Source organism: Prinia subflava, chromosome 1, assembly GCF_021018805.1.
Source record: "Prinia subflava isolate CZ2003 ecotype Zambia chromosome 1, Cam_Psub_1.2, whole genome shotgun sequence".
NCBI classification, from domain to species: domain Eukaryota; kingdom Metazoa; phylum Chordata; class Aves; order Passeriformes; family Cisticolidae; genus Prinia; species Prinia subflava.
Genome location: NC_086247.1, coordinates 138,189,961 through 138,210,109, shown reverse-complemented (window position 1 = coordinate 138,210,109; position 20,149 = coordinate 138,189,961). Strand labels below are relative to the sequence as shown.

The 20,149-nt window shown below is 37.0% G+C and overlaps 1 protein-coding gene across 2 annotated transcripts in view; it reads left to right on the top strand.

The window, feature by feature from the left end:
• Window positions 1-20,149, top strand: part of MPP7 (MAGUK p55 scaffold protein 7) — a 146,689-nt gene that overhangs the window by 68,385 nt on the left and 58,155 nt on the right. For both annotated transcript variants that reach the window (XM_063414352.1, XM_063414362.1), the window contains 2 exons: window positions 14,897-14,974; window positions 19,890-19,970. In XM_063414352.1, the coding sequence (XP_063270422.1) occupies window positions 14,897-14,974; window positions 19,890-19,970 (159 nt within the window). The remainder of the gene's footprint in view (window positions 1-14,896; window positions 14,975-19,889; window positions 19,971-20,149) is intronic.

Below are 20,149 nucleotides of genomic sequence, written 5' to 3'. Positions count from 1 at the left end.
ATGTGTATGAATGCCTAAAAGGTTGGGGGTTTATTCCTATCAGTAAATGGATGTGTATGGATGTGCAGCTTTCCTTGTCAGTGTTTTTCTTGAAATGTAATTTATAAGGGAAAAACATAATGTTGTGAATTATTTAGGGTTTTTTGTTGTTGCTCATTTTTGTCTTTACATCCAAGTTTTTAATTGTGTGACCTGTGCTGTATTCTGACATTTCATAGGATGTAGAAAAAGCAGAAAGTGAGTTGCATATTTCTCACATTGCATAAATTGTACTGACCCCACTAGATGGTGCTAATTGATAAATGTATGTCTGTGTATATTTATATATATGTATTTAATTTTAGCTCAAAGCATTGATGTCCATGCCTGTGAATGAAGTCTGGGTTTTGAATGGGTTAATTCTGTAACATTGAGTTGCACAGAAGGGATCTCTTCAGGGAGCCTGAACAAATTCAATCTTGGACTAACTTGCATTGAGTACGGACTGTAAGGATGATGTTTACTGTACTAAGCAGGAATAAACCAAACTCTTCAGATTTAAAGTTAGCAGCCTCTGCTTGAATAGTAAAATGAAAATGCCCAATTCTATGCAAAGTGTCTTAGGCTGTAAGCAGCAAATCCTGCTTTCTTCAATTAATATTTAATTGGCATTTTACTAGGATCTTAATTCTGTGGGGAATGGAGGTTGCTGAAAAAAGCAACCATCTGACAATCAAAGGAGTAGCTCAGCTGTTGTTCCTGTTAGAATTGTGTTTGCTCAGTGAGCAAGGTTAGGAAAGTTCTTTCCTTTGGATTTATATTGTTAACAGAACAGCGGAAGTCACTTGCTTTTGGAAAAAAGTTTGGAAATTTTGTTCTGTATAATGACATAAAAATAAAAATATCAGTTTGAATTTGTGCTGTTTAAAAACAGAAGTATCAGAACAAATTAAATCTACAAAGCAGAATGTTTACGGGTAAATATATACTTGTGGGCAAATTAGATCCTTTTAATGTTTATATAAGTGTAGGTGTTTTCTGAAAGAAAACATTGAGACATTTGAGGCATTATTGAGGTAAGTATTAAATCTAAACACATATTTGTTTAGTTTCTAGCCTCTAAATTAAATCCTAAACTTAGTCTTCGAGAAGTAAAGTGAACTTAGCAGTGAACTGGGGACCTGCTGTTATTGCACAGTGTTTTTATACTTTATTAGCGGATTTCCAAAGACCATTCTAATCTTTCGGTTCTGTCTCACGTTAAAGTTTCTTCTTCCACTGTATTTATTTGACAAAGCAGAACCATACAGTTGTTAATTAAAAACCTGTCTTGTTACCTTTTATTTGGAAGAGTGCTCTTTTAATTCAATTTGATTTAATTATTTTAGCAAACTATCTCCATATTCTTCACAAGTTACCTCTTCAGTCCTCTAATTTGAACTTTGGGAATAATGTAACATGAATGGTTATTAGTATTGGCACAGAAAGTACTGTAAATTTTTGTTTGAATTCATTTTATGGCTCTTTCTTTGCTAATCAACATACCGGCATAAAGCACTAGGAAATAATGGAATATTGTTTTGAGTCTTTTAAAGTTGCTGAATCAGGTAATCAAACTCAATCTCCAGTCGTGAAATGCTCAGGATTGCTGTTTTCCCAGGTGACCCTCGGCAGTAAGATGAGCGTTGTTGCTGGTGTGTTTTCTGCTTAGAAGGATTGCAGATAATGATAGTTTCTGAAGTGCATTTAGAATGTGATATTTGTTTTTTACATTTCAGTAGCATCTCTAGTCTTGTTTCTTCTCTTTTCCCATTCATATTTATCACTATAATTATGCTTATCTATTTTAGATTTTTTTTTTTACGTATTCAAATCTGGTATTCAGGATCAAAGAATGATTATATTTTTCTGATTTTTCTAAGGAAAAACTCCTCCTCTCAAATTCATAAAGATCTTTAAATTTAAAATACCACACCTCAAAGGGAGAAACACTTTTGCTACATAAAACAGTAACGTTTTATTTGTGCTGTTTAAAAAAGTTTGCTGTAAAGCTGAAGAAACTTTTATATTTCTTAAAATCTGACCAATACCAAGACTTGAAGTTTTTTATTTCTAATGTTTTAGATCAATTCTTTTCATTATTTGTTATACATAGTAATTCATATTAGTTAGGCATACATTTTGCCAGTCTTTGTTACATTACTTAGACACAGTCAGGTGATACCTAAAAAGGAAATATATCAGTGAGAAAAAATGAAAAATGTCCTTAAAGAAAAAAACAAACCCCAAAGTTTATTTTTGGAATGTAGAATTGAAATAATAGAAATGTGTATGTCTTTTTCGAATAATTTTTATTTGAAAAATTTTATTTTGTATTTGATAATTTTTATTTGAACTAATTTTTAGTTCATGATAGAATTAAATGTTTTTCATCAAGTTTTGTATTGAGAATCATTATATAAACAGCTGTTTGATTATTGCAGTAAATGTTTCTATCTCTGTTTCATTACAACTGTGCAACTTTCCTGTGTACTATTCCTCAAAACTGAAGGGCTTCAGTGGGAGTTACAACTCCTTTCTTGCTTGCATTAAGTATTGTGTAAGTAAAAATGTATTTTAAAAGTAACTTAGGAATAAAGATTTCCTGATATATTTGACATATAAACAAATATTGCAGTTGGTCATGTGTATGTCACTATCAGTAATTGAAATACCAAAAAATGTAAACTTACACTATCTTTTCTAAAGAGATGTCATTTTAGTAGTACTGGTTTGAAAATCAAATACACTTTTTGTCTGTGATTAGTCATTGTCTTCCTTTTGGTGATGAGGAAACTGATGCTTAGTTCCTTTGGTAATGTGCTATTAAATCTTTGGATAAAAAATAGTTATGATTCTGAGTATTGTCACCATTTAATCTTGCCATCTATATATTACTCTGAGAGTTTTGCTGTATGCATGTTCAGTTTGCTATGTCTGTGGTACTGCACAAAATTTCCTGAGAGCTGACTCAGGATCTCCAATGAAAGATTTGGTATAGTGTGTTGTGAATGATGAACCCTTACCATTTTCTTAATGAGAGGAAGAGAGAGAAATAGACACTTATGTGAGCCCACCTCACATTCTGTCATCGATTTAAATCTGAATGCTTCAATTTGCAAAGTGCTTTTATTGAAGTAATAATACTCAGGGGGGGAGGAAGAGGGATCATCAGAGTGGGAGTTTACATACAGAAGGGCCATAAACTGGGAAGAGCAATTTGCAACCTGGAATCTTGAATTCAGTATTGCTCTAATGAAATATTTCCCTCAAACTTTTACCAAATTTAGCATGTGTTTACACAGGTCTGTGTGTGGTTTTGGAGAAGAGAAATGCTATACTTTTATAAAATTCTGACTGGTACTGTTCAGACTGGGACATGATGGGTTTAGTCCTCAGATTTTATTTGAAAATGTATTTATGAAGGGTAGTGCATTAAAATTGTAGAGATCTTTCAGCATCCACAGACTGCAGTTTGAAGACTGCTTGTTTCAAAGCAAAAATGTCTTGATGTTGTTCTGTCTGTTCAAGGACCTCATGTCCTTAGCTCACTTAAGAGAGCTTCATTCAAATTTGGAATTGTTCTGATGCTCCTTCCTTTGGAATTGGGGTTAAAAGTACAGAAAAACAATTTTGAAAATACTGTATACAGTAGCCATGTAGACTGTTTGGCTCTAAAGGGGCAGGGAAATTTATTTTGGAGCAAGTGCAACTTGTTTAGCTTTGGTCTGAACTTCCTCTGTCTATCTAGGGACCCTTTTCCTATAAGCAAAGTCATCAAAACCTTTGCTTATTACTGACAAAAAAGGGCCCATTTGAATGAAGTCTGTGAAACCTCATATAATAGGACCTTTATTTTATTGTATAAGGAACAATGAATTCAAAGTGAATTTTTTTTAAAGTAAAATAAACATTTTTAGAAGCTCTGCATGAATAACTGGGTTTGTAGCCAGTATTTAATCTGTTTTGCTTACCATTGCAAAAATAACATAGCAAATGCTATTACCATATTACCTCCTTTTAGCAACAAATGGAGGAGAATTGCCATCCTTTAGAGGGTGTGGGGAAAAACATAGTGACAAAGAACAAGGAAAAGGCTGAGGTACTTAATGCCTTCTTTGCCTCCGTCTTTAGCAGTAAGAGCAGTTGTGTGGGTACCCAGCCCTGTGCTGTAAGACAGGCACAGGGGTCAGAATGAAGGCCTGTAATCCAGGAGGAAGTGATGAGTGCCTGCTCACCATCACTTAGACACACACCAGTCTGTGGGGCCAGGGGGATCCACCCGAGCACTGAGGGAGCTGGCAGAAATGCTCACAAAGCCCCTTTCCATCATTTGCCATCAGCTCTGGCTAACTGGAGAGGTTCCAGATGACTGAAAGTCAGCAAATGTGGCACCCATCTATAACAGGAGTTGGAAGGAGGAGCCACAGAACTACAGACATATGAGCCTGACCTCGGATCCTCAGAAGGTCCTGAAGCTGATTGTCTTGAGTGCCATCACATGGCACTTACAGGACAACCCAGGAGATCAGGCCCAACCAGTATGGGTTTAGGAAAGGCAGATCCCCCTTGACCAACCTGATCTCTTTCTGTGACAAGGGGACCTGCATATTGGATGAGGGAGAGACTGTGGATGTGTCTACCTGGACATGAGTAAAGCCTTTGACATGATTTCACACAGCATTCTCCTGGCTTGGATGGGTGTGCTTTTTGCTGGGCAAAAAGCTGTTAGGATGTCTGGGCCCAGCAAGTGTTGGTGAATGGAGTTACATCCACCCGGTCACCAGTCACCAGTGATGTTCCCCAGGGCTTGTATTGGGGCCAGTTCCATTTAATATCTTTATCAGTGATCTGGACAAGGGCATCAAGGGTTACAACAACAGTGCTGCAGGATGGGGAAGGAGTGGCTGGAAAACTCCCTGGCAGAAAAGGACCCGAGGGTGCTGGTTGACATCAGCTGAACATGAGCCAGCGAGCGTCCCGGTGGCCAAGAAGGCCAATGGCATCCTGGCCTGTGTCAGCAATAGCATGGTCAGCAGGACCAGGGCAGTGATCATACTCTGGTACTCGGCACTGCTGACGCTGCACCTCAAATTCTGTGTGCAGTACTGGGCTCCTCAGATCGGGAGAGACACTGAAGTGCTGGAGCATGTCCAGGGAAAGTCAGCAAAACTGGTGAAGGGTCTGGAGCACAAGTCCAATCAGGAGCGGCTGAGGGAGCTGGGGGAGTTTAGCCTGGAGAAAAGGAGGCTCAGGGAAGCCTGAAAGTAGGCTGTAGCCAGCTGGGGTCAGTCTGTTCTCTCAAGTATCAAGCAATAGGACAAGAGGAAATGGCCTCAGGTTGCACCAGGGGAGGTTTAGATGGGATTTGAGAAAAAAATTCTTCACTGGAAGGGTGGTCTCCAGCACTGGAGCAGATTGCCCAGTAAGGTGGTTGAGTCATCATCCCTGAGGTATTTAAAAGATGTGCAAGTGTGGCACTTAGGGACATTGCTTAGTGGTGGACTTGGCAGTGCTGGGTTAATGGGCCTCAGTTTTCAGCTAAAGGGAAGTCATGGTATATGAGCATAGTGGAGGTATTTATTAATTTTCTCTCATGTTCTTTGGTGATACTAGCATGAAGACTGGAAATTCTAAATTAAAAATATTACAAGACATAGCTGTGAGACACAGATCTGCAAGCACATTCCACTGTTAATGAGGGACATGTTTGTTAACAGTGTCAATAGGATATTGAAGTATCTTAACAGATATTGAAGTAGTTTTTCTAATAAATGTGATGGGGAGCTGAAATTTAAGAACACAGTATATATGTCACAGAGAAGCAAGGACAGGATCACTAGATTCATCAATTGCTCACCTAATGTCTGTCTTGGTTTTCTCAAAAAAGGGTAGAAGAGATGCTTTTTCATTTTACAATAAAAATAAAGAGGTGGGTCCTTACAGACCCGATCAGATCTTGTTAGGACACAATCAAATCTGACAATGCCCTCATGGCTGTGTCAGGTTAGTCTCAGAGCTGCTACATCTGTGAGACTGCCTCAAATGAACTCCTGAGTGCTGATGTTCTTCCTGAAGCATTGAATTTTCTGTGTCTTCATCATTTTCCTTAGATGCTGCCCAGCTCATCAAGGTCAAGGAAGGATTAGGGACAAATGAGGTAATGAGGCACAGTATTAAATGATTGATAAGGTAACCCTGAAACCACAGATTTAAAAAAAATATCAAGGGAGAATAGGATTTTACCATACAACTTACTGCAGCGTGCATAGGCATTTTTTCTGTCTTGAAATTTCTGGCTAGACAATAAAAGCTAGTTATTTGACTGGAATGACTAATAATCCATATGACCAGAATTTTTAGCAAGCCTCATTTTTGTCCCTAGCAAAATCAATACATAATTTGATTTTGCCAGCTGACAAAAGTTGCCATCTTTCCCCTCAAAGGTTCTTTTCTTTCATATATAGCATGCCATGTTTCTTTTACTGGCTTTAGTTTCATAATTTGTTACAATCATGTTTGCTATCACTGTTAACTGGGCACTTCCATCGTTACACCTCTGTCACACATCTAAGCGCTTCATAACCAAGTTCTGGCTGAATCGAGTTTCAGGCAGAGAATCTGATTTAGAGCTGTGGCCTCTCCAAGCACCGCTGCTCATTTGTGCTGATCACACCTGATTTAAAATAGTGTAAATTTGTACATCTGTTGATAGCACATCATTGTACAATTGTTACAGACTATAACCCGACAAGAAAAATGCCCTTAAACGTGATCTATTATCACATTTTTTAACTTAGAAAATGACTAAAATTGTGCATACCGTTCTAAAAAATTATTTCTGCAAATGCAGTGCAATTAGAAATTTCTGAGGAATTCTGTTTTGAATATAGGTCATTCTAATTGCTGGGTAAAGGACACTTTTGAAGTGTCATCCACATCCACATCCTTGATTCTTAGCAACCTTATCTTTAAAGGCTGAGCAATGCTAGTGTAGATTTAAATTGAACATAAGGAAGAATTTTTTTTATAAATGGGGGTGGTAACACTGAAACAGAGAAGTTGTGGATGCCCCTCCTTTTAAGTGTTCAGTGTCAGGTTGAATAAAACTCTGAGCAACTTGATCTAGTGAAAGGGCACCCCTGCCCATGGGAAAGGGCATAGACTAAATGATCTTTTAAGGTCAAACCATTCTATGGTTCTGCACTTGGAGTTTGGTTTGAATTCTTTTAACAAAGCTGCAGAAATTTTGGTAACTTCAGAGCACTTTGGTCCTGATATGCATGATTAATTGTTGTCTCTTTTCAAATAATGGACTTCAAGTACACATGTGACACACAAAAAGAGTGTTGGGGGTTTCTTTTGTTCATGTGTTTTGCTGTAGCACAAAATTGATCTAACATTTTTTGCAACTTCAGGACCATGGAAACAGGCTTCTTTTCCTGTGATACCTCTAATGTTCCCTGCAGCATTAACATGAGTGTGTTTAATCTTCAATGAATATAATGTTTTAAGATGACAGAAATGAACAAAATCCTGTTAAGTTCAGTCTTGGGCCTCATTTTTGAAACTGTATTAAAATCTCCACTCATAACACTTGTCCACTTCTCAAAAAATCAACCCTTGTCAACTCCTTAAATACCCTTTAGCAGCAGATGAGGTAAGGCTCCAGCTAAGGGGCTTGGGTTTCTGTCCAAGAATTTAGATGCCCTGTTGGTTATTTCCTTATTCTAGGTGGTTACAAGGGGAAGAAATAAGTGCTGCAGAAGGAATCACCACCACCAGCTGACCAATGCCCATGCAGTCTCCAAACAATAGCGGCTTTGGGAACACGATCAGCTGTCCCAGCTGTGTCCCCTCCCAGACTCTTGGCCACCCCCAGCCTACTCCCTGCAGGGCACAGAGCAAGTTCAGAGGTGGCACTGATACTGCACAAGCACTGTCCAACAGTAGCTGAAGCCTTGCTCTGTTATCAGCACGGTTTTGGTCACGGATCTACAGCACAGCACTATACAGGTGCTATGAGGAAAATGAGCTCTGCCCCAGCCAGGCCCATTGCAACAGTTTATACCAGGCACTCTGAAGGTTTTCTGATTTATTAGTGATTTCATGCTATACTAATAAGGAAAATTTTAATTCTTTATTATAGTGCAAGTTTTTAGTTCTTTCATGAGGGTTACCTGACATGTTTTGAATTTCTTCTAACTTTCAGCTGTTCAGGCAGAAATATTTCCATGCCATTAGCCTGCATTTGAATTGTTAGGAAATTCCTGCTTCTGCTTTTTGGAAAAAAGGCTTAAAGGAGAATTGCTCATGTGTTGTAATAAAACTTTTTGCTGTGACAAATTGGGCTAGAATTGAGTTCTCTGAATATCTGTTTGTAAGCCTTCAGTGGCTTGCTTTGATTCTTGTAACATTCTCTCAGAGGCCTTTCTGCAATCACTTATTTTATATTTGAGGCCATTTAATGTTACTGTGGGGATTGAAATGCTCATTGGAAACTTCAAATAGTTAGCTATGATTTATTAATTTCTATTTTGTTTCTGTTTTCTAAAATACATAATGCTAATTTCTCAGCATTATTCTTTCTCTAACTGCAATTCAGTTGGTATGATTAGAATGTGCTTTAAAGGCTGCATGTGTTCTAGGTTCTCCTACACCTTGTGTTCATCATGCCATGTACTTACATAAATACATGCAGAGTTGTTAATGTATTTAAGTTCCTAGTGTACCAAAGCTGCAACAGTAAGGACTGTAGGCATTCAGTGTGTATTTTTGTGTAAATAGGCTTACAGACCACCACTGAGTGATGAAGATAAATCAAAGAGTTGGCTACTTTTTGTGTTGCTTTCATGTGATACAGTATGGTTCTCATAGAAAAGAAGGGAATTAAGCAATCTTTTAATTAAAATTCTACACCAAGCAAAATATGCATTCTCTTTCAGAAGAGATGATGATATGTAATTATAATTTCTGAATGGTTTTATTAGTTATTTTCATTTGTTATATTGTAGCCCATCATTTGGTTTTTTCATTCTTGCTTATTTATTTTATCTTGACTCAAAGTTGTTGGTAAATTTAGACATTGAACTCAAAAGTCTAAATCCCACAGTTAGGGTCATACTATTAGTGATCAAATGAAAACCTGAATTATTGTCTTGAAATCTCACTGTGTTAGTGTTGAAACTATTCACAAACACGCTTTTTACAGTCATGAGTGCCTTGGAATGATTTCTCTTGCTTCAGATGATATTTCAGATGCAGAACACAAATGGCAAATTAAGCCAAAACTAGCACTTACTCCTCCCTCAACAGTTTTTCTTTTTCTGTTTTCTTAATCTGCTGTGGCTTCTTCATGTATAGATGCTCCTCTTCGTAATTGCACAACTTTGTAGTGGTGCCACTAATGGAATTAAATAATTTTTTGCAAATGTACATAAACCTGAAACTTTGGTGGACAGCTAACAGCTTTTCTGTGTACAAGAGTCTTCCATTGCATCCATGTAAGTGACTAAGCCAGTAAATAGAGCAGCTGCATGGGTTTTGCCAGTGCTTTGATTTCAGATGCACTTGCTGTTGATGTATGATGAAAAATACAATGAAGGGAGCAGTTAGAGGGGATATTCTGCCAACTGACTTTCTATAACAATATACTCAATGCCTGTCTTCTAGACACATCTTGATGCTTTGTGCCTGTGTTTATATTGACATTCTAGTTCAGATCACTAGTGCGTTTTTAAAGCAATTTCCCATCTTTTCAGCTTCTGCTGCTTTGGTTTTACATCAGTAGTCCAGTAGATGAAATGGGTTCCTTTCTGCTGAAGCTGAACAAGCGTTTTAGCTGCTCACGGGTATTCAGCAGGCAAGACTAGGATAGTCCAGAGGAAAGCCCCAGAAATGTGCATGATGGGTTGCTAAAACAAGTTTTTCTGGTATGGTATCTTTATGCTGAGTGATAACTCATAAAATAAAACCCAAGTAAGGGAATATTTATGTAATTCATAAGAGGGTAGGAGCTTCTGATGTTTCTCAAAAGGAGAAGCACTCTGGTCCAGAATTGCTATCTGCCTCAGAATGATGGTCAGTGCAAATACTCACTTACTCATAAGATCCTCTTCAGCACCTCTTGTCAGGAAGGTGTCATTACCATAAAAAAGCTCTTATCCAGAGGTGTTGACATGTCTGAGTAGTTGGTGACACCCCTGTGTTGTCGGCAGAACATTTTCACGCTATGTGTGTGACAGTTCTTTCATGTGCTGGTGGCTCACTGATGGCCAGTGCTTTTTGGGTTACAAGTGTTTGCATATTGTACTCTTACAGCACTTTTTTCCTATGCCAACTGTTCTGTCAGAAAGACTAAGTTTGTCTTCTGTTAACTCTTTGGCATCTTTGGTACATGCTTATCCCACTCCCCTGTTTTATTTTCAATCATATGATATTAGAACTGTACGTGGAAATTAAGAATTCAAAAGGAGAAATTAAACTTATTTTGTAGAACTCTTTGCTTAAGATTTTTATTTTTCTGACTTAGAAAGCTCCTCTTGGGTTTTGAAATAGTCCAGGGTGAGGACACTACTCTGCTTTATTATAGAACGCTTAATTCAGTCTCTCTGGGAAAATTTCAAAACAATTTTTCTTGCTTGCAAGTGTGCCAAAAATTGTATAAATTTGCAAATGATTATTTTTCCCTCTTGGGGCATAACTTCAGAGTAGGTTGTCAGTTTTTGCAGAACCTCATAGATCTTCTTACTCTACAGTGAAAAGAATAGGTAGTTGTAAAAGAAAAAATAAAAAAATAGCTCCACAACTTAGTCATCTGTTCAGCAGAACAGCTTTTTATGTTTTATTTACAATATATAATTCTTGCTTTAACAGACTTGGTCTCATCTGTGAAGAGATTTTCAGCATTGAGGCTTTACATGTAAATGTCAGAAGAACTTAAAACAGATGTACTATATTTCCTATTTTTAAGCACAATACAGTCCTATGTTTTCCATGCGTTGTATAAGTTTCTAGTAGAGAGAAGGCAATGGTATTAAAGTTAGTGGACATCCAGTATCTCTGCTCAATGGAAGCTAAAGTTGCCTTTTGTATTAAACAGAGTGCTTTAGATTGGAGCTCAAACAAATGGCTGCAAATATGACACATCTTATATTGAGTAGGTGAATGGTCTCGTTTCTACTTTTGAATCCACTCTCATGCTCCTCTCAAAGTGTTCCAGGCTGGTTTTAACTTCTGTTAAGAGTTTAATTACATTGAGTGATGTTTGCAAAGGGGCAAAGTATTTGCACCACCTTGTCCTGTTTTGCTTTTCATTTCTATGTTTGGCTACTTGACATTATTCATTTTCATGAATGTAGTCAATCTAGGTATTCACATTTCAAATTGTACTTGTATGAGAATTGGAATTTGGAAATGCAGTGCTTGGTATGCATGTATTAGCATGATGTAAAAATTTCATATTTGGGAAAATAACTAACTGAAAGACAGAATGTGGAGAGGTTGCCAAAGCATATGGCTGCATGCACAGTAGTTTCTTTAAAGGTGTTTGTCATAAATGCAGTCATTCATCACCCTGAAGTCTGGCAAATTCAAAGGCCACCAGGTGAGCTTGCAAATGTGCTCTGTCATTCTTGAAAGACAACAGAGATGACCTAGTGCCCAGTGAGTAGGATAAATCTAGTGCTGTGCTTGTCTTCAAAAAAGGCTTAAAATACAGCATGAAGAACTAGAGGCCAGTCAACAGTGCTGTGATCTGTGGGGGAAATTATGGAACAAATCATAATGGAATACATTTTTAGACACAAGGAGGGAAGGAGTTGACTGAAAATGCATTTTTGCCTCACTGAAATTTTTGCTTTATCAGTGGAGTTGCGCTTAATCTCCTGTCTTACTGCATTCAGGAATATATTATATAAAAGTGCTGCATGCATTATGGATACATTACTGATCCACAAGCTAGAGGTGTGAGGTAACTGTTTTTATGATGCATGTGGTAGTTTTATACTAATATGAAAGGTAATCCCTGTATTGCACATTGATTGCATCTTGGTGCACAGACCAGTGGTTTTTAATTTCCCTAGGTATATACTTTAAATTACAAAGATGTGAAAGACAGATGTGGTTGTCTAATGATCTGATTTAAAAAATTCATTCTAAAAATAAATTCAACTAAGAAGGCAAACTACCGTCAAATACAATCAGATATTTGGGGGAAAACCCCCACTCTGTATTGCATCTCAAATGGAAGTGTGCTGAGGTTGCAGTGTTTGATACCATAGACCATGAAATGTTTATCCCTAGAGTCACTCATTGTGCTAGTACAGTAAATTAATAAAATTTTCAACCTGATTTAGCAAAAGCCAATACCTAGAACTGTCTAATAGCAGTTAAATTTTCCTGTTTACTTGTTTAGCTTCTGGTTCTTTGGTTAGGCAGTTAGACTCTCCAACTCCTAATCAAATAAAACTTTAATGATTGTCCTTAAATGCTCGATTGGAATCCAATTATCTTAGAAAAATAAAAATTTGTTTTCAGTCATTTCTTCAGTTTCTGGCTATAGAGAGCACCAATAACTAGTTCAGGTTACACTGTGCTACCTCTTGAAAATGTATTTTTTGTTGCATGAATTTACAATTGTCTAACATTTTTCTCAAAGATGGGTTAAGCAAGGCTCAATCCACACTTCTTTGTTTGGTTGACTTTTTGCTTGTATTAATTTCAGTGATAAAGATATGTACAGGTTGTCCAGGATAAAAGCAGCTTAATTGGCAGTGGCACGTCTATTTTCTTTGAGAAACTAGGGGATAACATAGACAACTGCTTCTGACCTCGGAGCTGATAGAAGCTCAATCTGGATAAAATCAAGATGTTGTTGAAGCAATCAAAAATTGATGATTTTTACACTTTTTGATTTACTATGCCTTTTAGTTATTCCAGTTAACAGTCCAAGGTAAATCAGAAATTCCTGCCCAACTCAGGGAGCTGCAACTCCCTCCTTGTTTTGTTTAGTTTCTTTGCTTTGTGAGCATGAAATATGAAGTTGTCTGGTCATTTACAGTTTTGTGAAATCTAGTATGAATTAGTCTAAGTAATTGCTGAGTAAACAATGTCTACATAAGTGATGTAAAATTCAGATTCATATTCTGGAGACAGTAGTGCTTTCCATATAGTTTCCAGATGAGAGCAAATTATTTTAGAATTTATAAACTAGGTGACTGTGGTGCCTTCATGCTTCACCATGATATGTCAGAACATCAGCATCCTTTAACCAATGACATACTGAAATAATCTTGTTAAGATTGCAGAAATTATGAAGGAATCAATCAAGACTTAGACCTTACCATGCCATATTGTATTAAGATGCTCTTCAAAGAACATACAGTCTAAATGAGGAAAAACAGATGTGAACTTAGGGTTATGAAGCACAGCAGAAGACAGGAAGAGTGGCAAGCACAAGTGCCACTGACATGGCATTATCTTGTTATGGATGTATTTGTGAAAGTTCAGTGTAAATTAAAAATAATGGACTTAAAGAATGAGCTTTAAATTAAAGAGTGAGGGAGTGAGATCAGATAGGCAGTGAGAGAAGTGATTGCTGCTAGGGGAGAAGTAAGCAGAGAAAAGCAAATGTGGAAGAAGCAGGGAATGCCTGAGGGAACAATTAGTGCAAAATGGAGATGATCTGGTCAACTCTGAACAGTTTCAATGTGCCAGGAGTGGTTTGGTTGCTTTTAAGTCTGTCCCTGCTGTCTGGCTCTGTCCCACTCCTCCCTCAGCAATGTGCTGGGGAGTGCTGGGGTATCATTGGGGATCCTGTTTTCCAAGGACATGAAGGAGCCCCCAGCCAAGTTCTGCACCCCACAGCCTCCACCAGACCTTGTTTCCTCCTCCTTGGCAAGCACAGAACTCCCTGATTTAGCTCCTTCTTCAACTCCTCCAACCATCTGGAGTTCATGCCTTCTTCAGAGCAGCAGAACTAAAGCACAAAATCTAAGAATGGGGTATATTTGCATTAATACAGACTACTGTTGTCTTCTTTTTTTTAGATTTTAATTAATATTTGTATATCCATGTATCTTCAGGGAAATAATGTGAATTAATAAAGTTATATGTTTAATATAGTCTTTTATGCTGTTCTGAAATAGCTACAAAGAAACTTGTTAGAAGTCTTAAAATACTTTGGTTCTTAAAAGCATTCATTCTGGAAAAAATCTAAATTTTGAAATGCGTAACCTGTGGAGGAGGGAACAGGGTGGTGTTTAAGTAATGGTGTATCCTTTCCCTTTTTGGAAGAACCAAAGCACAGTGCATCTTTAATGTTGATAATTATGCATTAAAAACGTTACATTGCTGAAGGACTGCCTCTTTCTTTCAGATGTTCATGTTTCAGAATTCATATCAGCACTGCTTTACCCTTGTTTCTGAATTATTTTAATGACGGCAGCCGCTCCATCAAGTTGTCTGTCAAGATGTGGGTGGCAAGCTATTATTTCACTTCATAAATCATAATTTACAGGGGTTTTTATATCCATCTTGGGGATAAACACTTTATGCTTTGTGTTTTCAGCAGCAATATAAAATGTAATTGATACTTGAAGCAATATGTTAGAAATATGGACAGAGAAAGCCAGGAGAGAAAAATCACAAATGTTTAGTTTTTCTGTGGGTTGGTCTGCATACTGAGCATTTTTTCCATCTGATTTCATATTCTTAGCACTTCAACAGAGGATGATGATGAATTGCATTTACATGATTGCTGCCTGTAGGTTTCTATAAGGATGTTTAGTTACAGACAGTCAACAGACTCAACAGGGTTATTTTGTACTCTTTCTCATGCTGCTAAATAAACTTATCACTTTGTGCTATTGTCTTCCAGATTCATGAAAAACTGCATTATTATGAGAAACAGAACCCGATGCCCATACTGCATGGTGCAGCAGCCTTGGCAGATGATGTAAGTGTCCCCTGCTGAGATCACTGGTACCAAGTCTACCAAAAAACTGTCTGCAAGCAGAACTCTTCATAGTGCAAACATATGAATATAATCCTCTGAGCAGCAATCACAAGAAGCTGCAAAGGTTTCCAAAGCTTCTGTCATCACTGGGCTTGTTGCTGATATTACTTTGATTTTTATTCACTTGCATGTTATCAAAATATTGCGTCTAGGTAGCCTCTTGTTCTGCTTAGTAACTAAGCAATAAAAACTACAGGTTGGAACTCCACTGGGAGGGGAAAAGCTGTCAACTATTAGTGTTTTGATAAAGTCACAGACAAGAGGAATGCTTTGGAAAAATACAGACAAATGAGATTGCAGCACTGCTGACAGAACATGAGAAATGACAAATAATATTACAGAAATGAAGCATATGAACTACCTACGATAGCGGCTTTTTGAAAAAAAATCAAAACTATTTCAGAAAAAGTACAGTAGTGATTTATTGATATTGGAGCTTTCCAAATTACCTTCATAACCAAAAAATAAATTGTAAAAGTGGTCAGCATTGATGGAGTAGTTAATTTCCTGTTACTATAATTTTTATTTTCAAGAAAAAAATCCGACCTGCCATTTCTTGCTATTTGGTTAATTCTAGGATTCAGATGAATTGTGAACACACCTGTATAAACTATGACTGAACCTGAGGTAGGCCAGAATAGAGAAATGTTTAATAAACTGTGGTTTAGGTGAAATCCAGAAATCTTTGTTGCAATTGATGATGTCAGATTGCTTTTTCGAAAAAGCAATATGTATTAGGATCCATTTCTAATACAGCATGTTTGAAACCTCACGTATTTTAGAGTTGTTTTAAAATCTTAACTATCTTTTTATCTAATTAATAGATTTTGGTTTTCAAATTTTACAAAATATTAAATGTTGAGAATTGAGATTGGTAGCATTTTAACAAATAACCTAAAATTTACTTGAAGACTGTTGAAAAAAGGATATATGGTAATTTAATCATGTTTCAGTAGGAGGAGAGCTATATCCTGTAACATACCAACTATAACAATACATTAGCCTTGACATCAGGCATATATTAGTAATATTTTTTTAACCTTCACATAGCTTTAAATATTGTTGATAGTAATTTTGAAAATTAGAAAGCTAGTTGAAATTCTCTTCATTAAGTTCTTGCTGACATATTAATAATCCTAGCTAATATTTGTGTAATGGATCTCTGGGCCAAAATTCTTACTAAAAATAATTTCTTATTTTGGATGCCAAACTTAGTTTTTTATATTTTCAGAAATGCTGAGCAATCTCATTTTGTTCAGACTCATTTAAAATGTATAGTTTTGGAAATCTCCAAATTAAAGTGTTCAGTCACTCATCAGTTGAGGCAGGTTGGGGCTTTTAACCCTATGAATGTTTTATTATGCACATATGGTAGTGTTTTTAAGTGTACATGTTGGGACATGATTGTGTCTAGGCATCTACCTACTTCAAATGTAGCTTCTTTTTGATAGATGCTCTTGCTGCTTCTTCATTAATTATGTGTCAGTGAACTGAGATTTTTATGGGCACTGTCTCAAGGTAAGGATGTTCTTTGCTGGCTGAAGTCAGGCTAGCACACTGCAGGATTTTCTATGTTTTGGTAGCTATCAGCAAATTTTGAAGAAGTAAAATTACATGTAGTGGGCTTTGTAAGTCCCAAACTCATGAAGTTTCAGGTTTAAAGTGCTATTTTTTGGCATGCTTGTCTGACTGGTTGTCAGCTTCAGGTATTTAAGAGCATGTTGGTGTTATTAACCACATTTCATTTCAATAGACTTTAAATTAATGTTTTCTCTTCCTACTGATAGTAACTGTTCTATAGTTAAAGAGGAGATATTCTTATTAACAAGTAGATATTTCCTGCTTGGTGTAAAACTGAAATCTCAGGTGCTGCTATCATAAATAAAACTGTTTAAGGAGTGTGTTCTTATTCTTGTGTTATTTTTTAAAGCAGTTTTAGAAGTAACAATTGTGGCAAGGCTTTTCTAAACATTTTCATATTCCCAGATGCCATACCATCTCTTCTCTCCCCCAGGTACTTCTAGGCTGAATTTCCCATCAGACATTCTGCTTGCCTCTTAGTTTGGAGCAGCTATGTCTGACTTAGGGCTCAATGATTTCATGCAAATGATCTAAACATCTCTCCTGGTTCCAGCCAGGACAGGAGTAATTTTTTGCACTAGTTGGGAGAGGGCATGGTTAGGACATGGAGGTTATTCCATAGCACCTCACGTCAGTTCAGAGTTCATGAAAGGGACTCTCTGCCAGGAAGAAAGGGTTTGTTCCAATCAAGAAAAGGGGGTACACCAGATGGAGAGAGCCATCTGGTATTGTCCATTATCAGGGAGTTTTTCCATATGAATAGTTTATTTTCTTATGCCTTTTGTTATTAATATTGTTGCTATTACTTATTTAATAATAGTATATGCATACAGTATAGTAGATTGTCTTATCTCATTGCCATTTCCAGTAAATTGTTCTTATCTCATCCTGTGATGTTGCATTTGTGCCTCCAGTTGGAGAGGGAAGGCAAAGTGGTGCATGGTTTTAGTGGCAGTACTAAATTGGAGAATTCCATTCCTAAACCACAACAAAATCACTGGCAGGATAGGTGTATACAGCAAATAAGGCCTCAAGGTTGGTAGAAAGACTGTTCTGGCAAAAGTACTTTCAGAACTTTCTCCAGAAGCTTTAAAGACCAGTCCCTGGTGCTCCTCACCTTGCCAACCTCACTTCACATCTGGCCCTCTCCCTTGCTTTTCTTCCCCTCTCTTTAGTGGCAGCTTTTCATAAAGAGCTTGTTGAAATGTTATGGTTCCCTCAAGAGATCACACAGGAGGTTTTCAGACAGCTTTTCCTGCAGTCTTTAGTGTAGGAGGAGATCACACAGTGTCAGTGTGTCCTGAGTATGCCATGTACTGCTGCTGGTAGCTGTTTCAAATCTCAGCACTTTGACAACAACAACAACAATAATAACAAATAAAAATCCAATCTAAACCAGCTGAGGTGGGATCTGTTTGCTAATCTGAGAACTGACTTTGTCTTTCAATCTTTATTTTTCTTTCTCTTCTGTCTCAAGGTATTAAATGTGCCTAAAACTTTAATGAAAATATTTGGAAAACAATATAAATCACATGAAGGAAAACAAGTTTTAAATTATTTTATCTCTGAGAAGTATGTTGTAAATTAAAAGATTAAAATGTCTGTTAAAGCAGTAATGAAGTATTTTTTCTCACTGTTCTAAACCTTATGTATGTGCATTTGTACCAGCAAAGCAAACACCAGTTCTGCTGGAGTTAATACTTGTGTACAGTTCATCTGAGAGAGAAATGCTGAAATGGTCATTCTGCTGAGTGGTTGCCTGTCTCCATCAGTGAAACACAAATTAATAGATTTTATTTTCCTGTTATGAGTAGTATAATCTAAAGAATGAAAAGACAACCAAGCGTAACCCATGTTGTAGACCTACTGCCATGCCTATCACAGAATATTTTCAGCTTTGCAGGGCTTTTCCAACATTGCAGGCTCAATTGCAGTCAGATTACCTCAATATTTGGCTTTGTGTCTTAAAATATTTCATTCTGACCTTTCCTACAGAGACTGTGTTCTGATCTTTTAGTATTGAGACACAAATACTGTTACTATAAACACCGAGGTACTTGCTGGATGTTCTTAGGAATTACAGTTAAAAGTCTGTACGATGTAGGTGATGAATTTTTGATACTCTGTTTAATTTAAAGGTTAAAAGAAAAAAAGGTATTCAAAGCATATCTGATGTCTGTAATGGCTTCTTCAAATAGATCTATTATATATAATTATGCAAAATATACATCTATCCATTTATCTTGAAAATGTATACAAAATGGAAGTACAAATTTAAAATTAGGTTAGACAAATAAAATTGTGTGCTGCAAATAGCCAATCTTTCTTTGTGACATTTTTATGATACTGATTTAATGTAAAGAAAACAAGTGATTATCTGAAATCACGTTTTATATAATGAGCCATGTAGCTTCAGAATTTTAAACCAAACTTCAGTGTTTTGAAATGCATTTTAGCTTTTTCTTCTTCTGGAAAAATAGTTTGAGTCTAAAATCCTGCAGTAAAATATGCCTCTTGAGTCCAAATTAGTTGAGAATGGCATGATAAGAAAAACCCAAGACGTGAGCCAAATAGCCATGGGATTAAAAGTTAAACTGCTGCTCTATTGTTCACAAAGCCACAATTTTGTAGTATAACCAAACATAAATTACTGATCTTGTTGTTAGGACACAGTTTGTGCATTTTACAGGCTTGAATTGCTGATGACCTGTTACAAATTATATTATGATTAACTTGCTTCACATTTAACAAGCTCTTTCCAGTGTATGTGTAAACATAATAAAAGGTTCAGATTGCTTGCACTGTAGGGGCACTTTGCTTTCTTATCCCAGTCCTAAACAGCACAGCTACTGTGGGTTTTTGGAAGCAGTGTGGATTTCACCACCTCATTCGAAACTGTTTTTTATAGACAGTGTCAAAGTTTGATCCAGTCATTTTTACAAGCAGTTCTTTGTCTGCACGCAAAGGACCATTCACTTAAATGAAGTGCTGGGATTTGCCCCCTTTGCTATAAATCAGAATGTGATCTGGCTGCACCCTTGCCAGAAATGATTACTTGTGTTAAACTGAGCCAAAAGGCCTGGCTTAAATCTGGTCCACTGAGGGCCAGAAACAGAAGCCCAGTGATTGATGGTGTTTTCCTTCATGCTGCCTTCTGTTTGAACATGCTGGAAAGCAATAACCTTGAACAGGATAGATTCTGAGTTGTCACTGATGCACTGGGTAAAACAAGGCTTTGCTAATGGTCTTTGTGTTGATTCAATCTCCCACCCAGCTGGCTGAGGAGCTGCAGAGCAAACCACTGAGCAGTGAGATCAGAGAGCTGTTGAAACTCCTTGCAAAACCCAATCTCAAGGTGAGGATGAGTTGCAGCTGCAAAGCACATTCTGCTTGGGTGTGTGCATCTGCTTTCTTGGGCTGTGTGTGGGTTTGTCTTCTTTAACAAGTGCTGTTTAAGAATGTATGCAGTGTTAATCAGAAATACCTGTGATGAAGAAACATTTAATGCTGTCTATAAATTACTATGCTATTACT